Consider the following 12,568-nt stretch of genomic DNA (forward strand, 5'->3'; position numbering starts at 1 on the left):
TAAAAATAAATTTGCAATCCATATTATCATCAGCCATAACAAAGTAGAGATTATTCAATCAAAACCGCTTCCTCTGTACACTGAGGGACAAAATGTATGTTAATCTGCTGCAGTTTAAAAAGAAACAGTAAATCTTGAACACACAGCTACATTTTGCAACAGGAGGCCAATTTAGATTTAAGATTAGATTCAGCTTTATTGTTATTGCACAGAGTACAAATGCCGAGGCAATGAAATGCAGTTTAACCAGTAGTGCAAAAAGCAAGAGTTATACATAGCATTATATATTATATAGAATAAAAGGTATGGGGTAAATATGTATACACTAAGGTATAAACAGCGGTTACAGTTGGCAATGGTGGTATAAGTAATGTATATATATAATGCAGTTTAAGTACAAGTAATACTAATATCAAGACATTGTATACATAATACACAATACAGAACATTTAGACTATTTTTAAACTTCAAAGAAAACATCTTAATGATTCTATCTTCATTGACTATGATGAGAGGATATTTAACAGCAGTGGACTCTGTGGTGGGTTGATGTTGTTCATCAGTGCAGTGAGACGGAGGCAGAAGGGTCTCCAACGTTTTCATAGTTCACCGTACCGTCATCATCATCTTCATCGTTACGCTCCTGAAAAAAAAAAAACAACAACAAGTTGAGATTCTGGTTGAACAATTGGTTGCTATATGTTTATTAAGCTTTTTTCAATTAACCTTAAAACGTAGCTGTAAAATAACCACTTCATTTCAATATACTCAACACTGTTTATTCTCATGCTGCATCTTCATCTATCTGTTTGTAGATCCATAGCGAAAAGTGGATAACATATATTACAAACACTGATTTTACTCTGTAATTATGATTCACTGTTTGAACTCACAATGTTTCCATTCATCCGTGTTTTGTTCACTGAAATCACAAAAGAAAAGAGTCGACTTTAGTTTCAACATTAAAATCGAGGTTCATCAAAACTTCTTGTTAATAAAAGTTTAATCCCTGAATGTTCTCACCGTGAGTTCTTGTCCATACGTTGACTGTAACAACACTTATTATAAGTGCTGCTAAACCCACAGGCACAACGATGAACCTCCACCAGCCTGAAAATAGAAATGTTAAATATAGTCAGAGGGGTTTTGATGACGAGATGTTTGTTAGCGTGTTCTTGTGCTGTCTCTATCTCTAATATCTGAACAAAGTGTTTTTTTTCCTGCATGTCTTTTCTGACTGTAAATGTAGTTCTGTTCTGTTCAGTCACTACCTTCTGGTTTCTTCACATTCCTGTTGTTTTCAGATGTTTTGTTGTTCGTCACTCCTGATTTATTTCTTGTTGTCGATGTTGAAAGAGTTGTTGTTGGTGATGTTGTAGTCGTCGTTGTCGCAGCATCACCTTAACGAATAAAAAAACAAAATACAACAAACTGTAAAGTTAGAAAAAAACTCAAGTATCTCACATAAAGATTAAAGAATGATGTGATTTAAAAGGTAAAAGTATTTTGTTTGAATGAATTTAAACAGCTCATCATATTCTCACCTGAGGACTGAGGAGGGCTGAAGGTGAACTGATGCACTTTTCTACTGTGACCATCAGTCACTTCACATTTCAATAACTCATAAAACTTTGACTTCTGATCAAGGTGAGATTTCTTAAACGTTAACCGGGCTGAACAGGCATGATTGAATGTCCCCACATCATTGTGATTACCCTCATACAGCCACTTCACTGTGTGTCTACACCGTTCATATGTAGAAACAGAGCAGATTAACTTGTTGGTGTTGTTGTTGTGTCTTCACTTGAACAGATTAACACAACTCATCAAACTAAAATACTTCTAATCCTTAAAAAAAATCAAATATGAGTGACTTTAAAATATTCTCACCTTTTTTTTCACCTGAGGGCCAAATGTTGAAAGGAAACTGCTTCACTTTGTCACCTTCAGTCACTTCACACTTCACTGTCTTATCCCTCGATGTGTAAACGTAATGAGAAGTCAGAAACATCAGAGAAGCTCTGCAGGGAGACGTTGATGTCTTCAAGTCTTTGTGGTCTTTATCCACATATAGACCCTGAAGCAGCCACTTCACTGTGTGTCTACATCCTTCATTTGACGACACAGAGCAGTTTAACGTCACCTCATCAGTGTCCTTGTGTTCAGTCACTGTTGGTGAAGATGGAGACGTTGTGAGAGAAAGAAGAGTAAAATCAACATCTGGAAATAACTTTCACCATAATTCTTATAATGTTTCAGTATATTGTTCTGACAAGACAGTTTGAAAACATTATGATGTAAATACTCACTGGTAACAACAGACAGAAGAACCACAGCATCTGGACCTTCTTGTGGTCCTGATCTGAACTGTCTGCAGACATAAAGACCAACATCTTCATCTGTGACGTTCTTTATAACCAGAGAACAGTTCTCTGAAACACTCAGTCTGTCTGATTTAGCTTTGGCTGTTTCACCAATCTTCCCGTCTTTAACCAGTGCTACTGCTCTGCTTCTTGAATGACCAAAGTTCCACGTAGTAGTGTCACAGTTCTTATGATCCTCTAACACATTGTTACAAGGCAAAGTGACTTCATCTCCATCTCTGACAGTGAAGGAGGGCGAAAGTTGTCCTGTTGCTACTGTTGAAAAAAAATAAAAATAATATGAGACATAAATATGACTGTTGAGTACATAGACAGTGTTACTATGATTTTAAATAAGTTTAAAATGTGTCTCAGAGTTCACAAAACTCCTCTAGATGTAACAAACAGAACTTGAACACTTACCTCTAGAGCTAAACACCTGCAGCATCAGAAATGAAGACATTACAATCCATCTGAATTCAGCCATCGTGTTTCTCTCTTGCTCTCACGTTTTCAAATGTCAAAGTCTCAGACGCGCTGCTTCTTAAAGATGAACGCAGCATCTACTTCCTGTCTTCACTTCCTCACCCTGACTTCACCTCTCCTCTGTTGGCTGTTGTATTAATGTGTGATATTAGCGTTTATTCTCTCTGAGTGTCAAGAGTGTTAAAACTTTGTAACTTTAACGTTGATTTTTTAAATCTACATTCTTATTTACACTGAGGATGAAATAGAATAGAGGAAGTAGAGCGTGTGAAGATTGTTTTGCAGTTTAGAAAAGGAGAAGTGTTTTGGTGACTTTGTATTCAACTGAGATGGTGTTTATCCCCTAGAAAACAGATTGACATCAATGATGAGTCATGGTGATGTTTGACAGTTTTTTTGTTCTGAACTGGTTTGTTTGCAACCACACAACTTAAAAAGTAGATGTTTTATCTGAGTGTGTGTGACGTCACCACGTCAGGGTTTTCACGTGATGCACACTGCAGAGATGGTTGGTCCTTTAACGATGTGTGAGAATAAGATGAAGTCATCTAACAGCTACAGTAAAGAGGTCATGTGCTTCCACTGTGAACTTCTGATCTCAGGCTGAGCTATAATTTTAGATGCGTTCATATGAAGCTCTAGAGTAAGTTCAGTCAGGAAGACTATACTCTTGCATGCCTAGGCCTGTAGTTTATTTCTCATACATCTGCCACTCACTCCTTTCACGCATGCTCACTCATAACTTCCTTGCTGTCATTGTTCGGGGCTGTCAATCATGATGTCAGCTGTTCTGATCAGCTGCTCTCTTCTGTCCAATAGCAGAACTACACGATTACATCGTCAGCCTATCGCATTGCTGCTGTCTCTTTTTAAGCTTCCCTCCACCTCCCCATCTCCGCCCAGTCTTCACATATTCATCAGCTTCCTCAACTCATGACTCTATCAGCCTCATCAGACACCACCACTGCTGCTGCTCAGGGCAGACGCCCCCTTGATTACAAATCTCCCTGTAGTCCAAACGCCAAAGACTGTCAAGACTTTATCCTCACATATCATCTGTTAATAATAAACAATTAGCTTTCTCTTCATCAGACTCGTCTCTCCTGAATGAAATGTTATTTAGTGAAATGTTAGATCAGTGTGCAGACATTCAACCCAACAGAGGGAAGGTTTGCATGAGCAAAGACAAGCTTGTAGTGGAGTCTGTGTGTTGGAGACTCATCACTCATGACTTCCCTCCAAGTATCTGGAGACTCACCTGTGCAAGACGGCCCAATGCCTTTTACAATAACTTAACTTACAGTAAGTGCAGTATTGAAGATTCTGCACATGCATATATAAATACACTTAAATTAAAAAATGCACATAAATAAAAAACATATGTTCTGCAAAAACACATATGCATGCACATGCACACATGCAGCTACTATCAGAGCCTGTTTAGTCTGCAGAAGTGAAGTGTCACCAACCAGCAGGCCGAGAGGAAGCAAAGAAAGACTGAAAATGACATCATCATCTTTTTATAAATTCTAACACACAAATTCAAACAACACTTCAGTAGTTGTCTCTTTTATTACATCCAAAGAAACAGATCATATAAAGACTTTTAGATTAAAGTTGGTTTTCCACTGTAACTATCAGTCACTTCACATTTCAATAACTGATAATACAGTTATGCTGTGATGTCACCACATCATTGTGATTACCCTCATTCAGCCACTTCACTGTGTGTCTACACCGTCCATATGTCCACACATGTTTTATTTTGAAGTTCCCTGCCTCTTGTGTCCTGTGTTTGTTTGACTTCCTGTCTTTGTGGTTTTTCCTCTTTTTTCTGTGGATCACCTGTGTTGGATTTGTCTCGTTAGTCTTCTGTTCCCTTGAGATTCTTCCACCTATTAGCTTTCATGCTGCCCTCTTGTCTGCCCACCTGTGTCTTGTTGTCTGACTAGTTTTGTGTGTATTTATAGTCCTGTCTTTTGTCTGTTGTTTGTCTGTTCGTCTTCAATGTTTCTTGTATGTATCCATCGTTCAGTTGTCTGATTCTGCTGATCCTGTTTTGCATGTCATTTTGCCTGTTTCTGTTTTTTGGACTTTAAGAACTCACTTTTGGATTAATTTGCCTTTTAAGTTTTGTTTTGGACGGTTATTTTTAAAAAAAACCATTTAAAATCCCTCTGTTCCCCGTGTTTGTCTTAATTTGGGTCAATCCTCTGCTGTATGCTGTCTTTAAACGTGACACATTACAGAACTAAAAATACTTTTAAAAATAATTTTTTTAATTTAATTTTTATTGTCATCAGCCATAACAAAGTAGAGACTATCAATCAAAACCACTTCCTCTGTACACTGAGGGACAAAAGTGATGCTAATCTGCTGCAGTTTAAAAAAGAAACAGTAAATCTTGAACACACAGCTACATTTAACAGGAGGCCAATTTAGATTTAAGATTAGATTCATCTTTATTGTTATTGCACAGAGAACAAATACTGAGACAATGAAATGCAGTTCAACCAGCAGTGCAAAAAGCAAGAGTGCAGAGTAACACATAGCATTATATAATATATAGAATAAATGGTATGGGGTAAATATGAATACACTAAGATACAAACAGCGGTTACAGTTGGCAATGCTGGTATAAGTAATGTATATATAATGCAGTTTAAGTATAAGTAACACTAATATCAAGACATTGTATACATAATACCCAATACAGAACATTTAGGATATATATTTAAACTATTTGTAGCTTTGCACAGAAAACATCTTAATGATTCTATCTTCATTGACTATGATGAGAGGATATTTAACAGCAGTGGACTCTGTGGTGGGTTGATGTTGTTCATCAGTGCAGTGAGACGGAGGCAGAAGGGTCTCCAACGTTTTCATAGTTCACCGTACCGTCATCATCATCTTCATCATTACGCTCCTGAAAAAAAAAAACACAACACAGTTGAGATTCTGGTTGAACAATTGGTTACTATATGTTTATTAAGGTTTTCTCAATTAACCTTAAAACTAAGCTGTAAAATAACCACTTCATTTCAATATACTCAACACTGTTTATTCTCATGCTGCATCTTCATCTATCTGTTTGTAGATCCATAGCGAAAAGTGAATAACATATATTACAAACACTGATTTTACTCTGTAATCATGATTCACTGTTTGAACTCACAATGTTTCCATTCATCCGTGTTTTGTTCACTGAAATCACAAAAGAAAAGAGTCGACTTTAGTTTCAACATTAAAATCGAGGTTCATCAAAACTTCTTCTTAATAAAAGTTTAATCCCTGAATGTTCTCACCGTGAGTTCTTGTCCATACGTTGACTGTAACAACACTTATTATAAGTGCTGCTAAACCCACAGGCACAACGATGAACCTCCACCAGCCTGAAAATAGAAATGTTAAATATAGTCAGAGGGGTTTTGATGACGAGATGTTTGTTAGCGTGTTCTTGTGCTGTCTCTATCTCTAATATCTGAACAAAGTGTTTTTTTCCTGCATGTCTTTTCTAACTGTAAATGTAGTTCTGTTCTGTTCAGTCACTACCTTCTGGTTTCTTCACATTCCTGTTGTTTTCAGATGTTTTGTTGTTCGTCACTCCTGATTTATTTCTTGTTGTCGATGGTGAAAGAGTTGTTGTTGGTGATGTTGTAGTGGTCGTTGTCGCAGCATCACCTTAACGAATAAAATAACAAAATACAACAAACTGTAAAGTTAGAAAAAAACTCAAGTATCTCACATAAAGATTAAAGAATGATGTGATTTAAATGTAAAATCTTTACAAGTACTTTGTCTGAATGATTTTAAACAGCTCATCATATTCTCACCTGAGGACTGAGGAGGGCTGAAGGTGAACTGATGCACTTTTCTACTGTGACCATCAGTCACTTCACATTTCAATAACTCATAAAACTTTGACTTCTGATCAAGGTGAGATTTCTTAAACGTTAACCGGGCTGAACAGGTATGATTGAATGTCCCCACATCATTCTGATTACCCTCATACAGCCACTTCACTGTGTGTCTACACCGTTCATATGTAGAAACAGAGCAGATTAACTTGTTGATGTTGTTGTTGTGTCTTCACCTGAACACATTAACACAACTCATCAAACTAAAATACTTCTAATCCTTAAAAAAAGCAAATATGAGTGACTTTAAAATATTCTCACCTTTTTTTTCACCTGAGGGCCGAATGTTGAAAGGAAACTGCTTCACTTTGTCACCTTCAGTCACTTCACACTTCACTGTCTTATACCTCGATGTGTAAACGTCATGAGAAGTCAGAAACATCAGAGAAGCTCTGCAGGAAGACGTTGATGTCTTCAAGTCTTTGTGGTCTTTATCCACATCTTGACCCTGAAGCAGCCACTTCACTGTGTGTCTACATCCTCCATATGACGACACAGAGCAGATTAACGTCACCTCATCAGTGTCATTGTGTTCAGTCACTGTTGGTGAAGATGGAGACGTTGTGAGAGAAAGAAGAGTAAAATCATCATCTGGAAATAACTTTCACCATAATTCTTATAATGTTTCAGTATATTGTTCTGACAAGACAGTTTGAAAACATTATGATGTAAATACTCACTGGTAACAACAGACAGGTGAACCACAGCATCTGAACGTATATGTTGTCCTGATCTGTACCGTCTGCAGATATAACGACCAACATCTTCATCTGTGACGTTCTTTATAACCAGAGAACAGTTCTCTAAAACACTCAGTCTGTCTGATTTAGCTTTGGCTGTTTCACCAATCTTCCCGTCTTTAACCAGTGCTACTGCTCTGCTTCTTGAATGACCAAAGTTCCACGTAGTAGTGTCACAGTTCTTATGATCCTCTAACACATTGTTACAAGGCAAAGTGACTTCATCTCCATCTCTGACAGTGAAGGAGAGATAAAGTTGTCCTGTTGCTGCTGTTAAAAAAAAATAAAAAATGATATCAGACATAAATATGACTGTTGAGTACATAGACAGTGTTACTATGATTTTAAATATGTTTCAAATGTGTCTCAGAGTTCACAAAACTCATCTAGATGTAACAAACAGAACTTGAACACTTACCTCTAGAGCTAAACACCTGCAGCATCAGAAATGAAGACATTACAATCCATCTGAATTCAGCCATCGTGTTTCTCTCTTGCTCTCACGTTTTCAAATGTCAAAGTCTCAGACGCGCTGCTTCTTAAAGATGAACGCAGCATCTACTTCCTGTCTTCACTTCCTCACCCTGACTTCACCTCTCCTCTGTTGGCTGTTGTATTAATGTGTGATATTAGCGTTTATTCTCTCTGAGTGTCAAGAGTGTTAAAACTTTGTAACTTTAACGTATGATTTTTTAAATCTACATTCGGATTTACACTGAGGGTAAAATAGAATAGAGGAAGTAGAGCGTGTGAAGATTGTTAGTTTAGAAAAGCGGCAAAGGGACTTTGTATTCCTGAGATGGTGTTTATGAGAAAACAGAGAGGAGTCATGGTGATGTTTGACAGTTTGTTCTGAACTGGTTTGTTTGCAACCACACAACTTAAAAAGTAGATGTTTTATCTGAGTGTGTGTGACGTCACCACCTCAGGGTTTTCAGGCGATGCACACTGCAGAGATGGTTGGTCCTTTAACGATGTGTGAGAATAAGATGAAGTCATCTAACAGCTACAGTAAAGAGGTCATGTGCTTCCACTGTGAACTTCTGATCTCAGGCTGAGCTATAATTTTAGATGCGTTCATATGAAGCTCTAGAGTAAGTTCAGTCAGGAAGACTATACTCTTGCATGCCTAGGCCTGTAGTTTATTTCTCATACATCTGCCACTCACTCCTTTCACGCATGCTCACTCATAACTTCCTTGCTGTCATTGTTCGGGGCTGTCAATCATGATGTCAGCTGTTCTGATCAGCTGCTCTCTTCTGTCCAATAGCAGAACTACACGATTACATCATCAGCCTATCGCATTGCTGCTGTCTCTTTTTAAGCTTCCCTCCACCTCCCCATCTCCGCCCAGTCTTCACATATTCATCAGCTTCCTCAACTCATGACTCTATCAGCCTCATCAGACACCACCACTGCTGCTGCTCAGGGCAGACGCCCCCTTGATTACAAATCTCCCTGTAGTCCAAACGCCAAAGACTGTCAAGACTTTATCCTCACATATCATCTGTTAATAATAAACAATTAGCTTTCTCTTCATCAGACTCGTCTCTCCTGAATGAAATGTTATTTAGTGAAATGTTAGATCAGTGTGCAGACAGAGGAGTTCAACCCAACAGAGGGAAGGTTTGCAACGAGAGCTGAGCAAAGACAAGCTTGTAGTGGAGTCTGTGTGTTGGAGATACAGAGAACAACTCATCACCTCGTTAGCAGTGACTGCTTGATGACCCTCCAAGTATCTGGAGACTCACCTGTGCAGGGAGACGGCCCAATGGCTTTTACAATAACTTAACTTACAGTAAGTGCAGTATTGAAGATTATGCACATGCATTTAGAAATACACTTAAATTAAAAAATGCACATAAAATATTAAAGCATATATTCTGCAAAAACACATATAATCATGCACATGCACACATGCAGCTACTATCAGAGCCTGTTTAGTCTGCAGAAGTGAAGTGTCACCAACCAGCAGGCCGAGAGGAAGTGATGCAAGACTGAAACTGACATCATCATCTTTTTATAACATACACATATTCTAACACTTCACTAGTTGTCTAGTTTTTCACATCCAAAGAAAAAGATCATATAAATACTTTTAGATTAAAGTTGGTTTTCCACTGTAACTATCAGTCACTTCACATTTCAATAACTGATAATACAGTTATGCTGTGATGTCACCACATCATTCTCATTACCCTCATTCAGCCACTTCACTGTGTCTACACCGTCCATATGTCCACACATGTTTTATTTTGAAGTTCCCTGCCTCTTGTGTCCTGTGTTTGTTTGACTTCCTGTCTTTGTGGTTTTCCCTCCTTTTTTCTGTGGATCACCTGTGTTGGATTTGTCTCATCAGCCTTCTGTTCCCTTGAGATTCTTCCACCTATCAGCTTTCAGCCTGCCCTCTTGTCTGCCCACCTGTGTCTTGTTGTCTGACTAGTTTCTTGTGTATTTATAGTCCTGTCTTTTGTCTGTTGTTTGTCTGTTCGTCTTCAATGTTTCTTGTATGTATCCATCGTTCAGTTGTCTGATTCTGCTGATCCTGTTTTGCATGTCATTTTGCCTGTTTCTGTTTTTTGGACTTTAAGAACTCACTTTTGGATTAATTTGCCTTTTAAGTTTTGTTTTGGACGGTTATTTTTTAAAAAAACATTTAAAATCCCTCTGTTCCCCGTGTTTGTCTTCATTTGGGTCAATCCTCTGCTGTATGCTGTCTTTAAACGTGACACATTACAGAACTAAAAATACTTTTAAAAATAATTTTTTTAATTTAATTTTTATTGTCATCAGCCATAACAAAGTAGAGACTATCAATCAAAACCACTTCCTCTGTACACTGAGGGACAAAAGTGATGCTAATCTGCTGCAGTTTAAAAAAGAAACAGTAAATCTTAAACACACAGCTACATTTTGCAACAGGAGGCCAATTTAGATTCAAGATTAGATTCATCTTTATTGTTATTGCACAGAGAACAAATACTGAGACAATGAAATGCAGTTTAACCAGTAGTGCAAAAAGCAAGAGTGCAGAGTAACATAGCATTATATAATATATAGAATAAATGGTATGGGGTAAATATGAATACACTAAGATACAAACAGCGGTTACAGTTGGCAATGCTGGTATAAGTAATGTATATATAATGCAGTTTAAGTACAAGTAATACCAATATCAAGACATTATATACATAATACCCAATACAGAACATTTAGGATATATATTTAAACTATTTGTAGCTTTGCACAGAAAACATCTTAATGATTCTATCGTCATTGACTATGATGAGAGGATATTTAACAGCAGTGGACTCTGTGGTGGGTTGATGTTGTTCATCAGTGCAGTGAGACGGAGGCAGAAGGGTCTCCAACGTTTTCATAGTTCACCGTACCGTCATCATCATCTTCATCATTACGCTCCTGAAAAAAAAAAAAAAAAACACAACAAAGTTGAGATTCTGGTTGAACAATTGGTTACTATATGTTTATTAAGGTTTTCTCAATTAACCTTAAAACGTAGCAGAAAAATAACCACTTCATTTCAATATACTCAACACTGTTTATTCTCATGCTGCATCTTCATCTATCTGTTTGTAGATCCATAGCGAAAAGTGAATAACAAATATTACAATCACTGATTTTACTCTGTAATTATGATTCACTGTTTGAACTCACAATGTTTCCATTCATCCGTGTTTTGTTCACTGAAATCACAAAAGAAAAGAGTCGACTTTAGTTTCAACAGTAAAATCGAGGTTCATCAAAACTTCTTCTTAATAAAAGTTTAATCCCTGAATGTTCTCACCGTGAGTTCTTGTCCATACGTTGACTGTAACAACACTTATTATAAGTGCTGCTAAACCCACAGGCACAACGATGAACCTCCACCAGCCTGAAAATAGAAATGTTAAATATAGTCAGAGGGGTTTTTGATGACGAGATGTTTGTTAGCGTGTTCTTGTGCTGTCTCTATCTCTAATATCTGAACAAAGTGTTTTTTGCCTGCATGTCTTTTCTGACTGTAAATGTAGTTCTGTTCTGTTCAGTCACTACCTTCTGGTTTCTTACCATTCCTGTTGTTTTCAGATGTTTTGTTGTTCGTCACTCCTGATTTAATACTTGTTGTCGATGTTGAAAGAGTTGTTGTTGGTGATGTTGTAGTGGTCGTTGTCGCAGCATCACCTTAACGAATAAAATAACAAAATCCAACAAACTGTAAAGTTATAAAAAAACTCAAGTATCTCACATAAAGATTAAAGAATGATGTGATTTAAAAGGTAAAAGTATTTTGTCTGAATGAATTTAAACAGCTCATCATATTCTCACCTGAGGACTGAGGAGGGCTGAAGGTGAACTGATGCACTTTTCTACTGTGACCATCAGTCACTTCACATTTCAATAACTCATAAAACTTTGACTTCTGATCAAGGTGAGATTTCTTAAACGTTAACCGGGCTGAACAGGTATGATTGAATGTCCCCACATCATTGTGATTACCCTCATACAGCCACTTCACTGTGTGTCTACATCCTCCATATAACGACACAGAGCAGTTTAACGTCACCTCATCAGTGTCCTCAGAAACATCAGTGTTCAGTCACTGTTGGTGAAGATGGAGACGTTGTGAGAGAAAGAAGAGTAAAATCAACATCTGGAAATAACTTTCACCATAATTCTTATAATGTTTCAGTATATTGTTCTGACAAGACAGTTTGAAAACATTATGATGTAAATACTCACTGGTAACAACAGACAGGTGAACCACAGCATCTGAACGTATATGTTGTCCTGATCTGTACTGTCTGCAGATATAAAGACCAACATCTTCATCTGTGACGTTGTTTATAACCAGAGAACAGTTCTCTGAAACACTCAGTCTGTCTGATTTAGCTTTGGCTGTTTCACCAATCTTCCCGTCTTTAACCAGTGCTACTGCTCTGCTTCTTGAATGACCAAAGTTCCACGTAGTAGTGTCACAGTTCTTATGATCCTCTAACACATTGTTACAAGGCAAAGTGACTTCATCTCCATCTCTGACAGTGAAGGAGAGGACAAGTTG

General features: G+C 37.4%; 1 protein-coding gene across 1 annotated transcript; it reads right to left on the minus strand.

Annotated features, from left to right (window-relative positions):
• Positions 1–503: 503 nt before the first annotated feature.
• LOC129107542 (uncharacterized) lies at positions 504–7,991 on the minus strand. The gene is made up of 12 exons (XM_054619044.1): positions 7,928–7,991; positions 7,031–7,309; positions 6,405–6,533; positions 6,158–6,244; positions 6,028–6,056; positions 2,787–2,802; positions 2,310–2,639; positions 1,891–2,169; positions 1,272–1,400; positions 1,024–1,110; positions 894–922; positions 504–643 (listed from the first exon to the last, which is right to left on the minus strand). Exons 1-12 carry the CDS (start codon positions 7,989–7,991, stop codon positions 560–562), a joined length of 1,542 nt encoding a protein of 513 aa, XP_054475019.1. The 3' UTR covers positions 504–559.
• Positions 7,992–12,568: the final 4,577 nt, after the last annotated feature.

This window comes from Anoplopoma fimbria, chromosome 18 (assembly GCF_027596085.1).
Source record: "Anoplopoma fimbria isolate UVic2021 breed Golden Eagle Sablefish chromosome 18, Afim_UVic_2022, whole genome shotgun sequence".
Lineage (NCBI taxonomy): Eukaryota > Metazoa > Chordata > Actinopteri > Perciformes > Anoplopomatidae > Anoplopoma > Anoplopoma fimbria.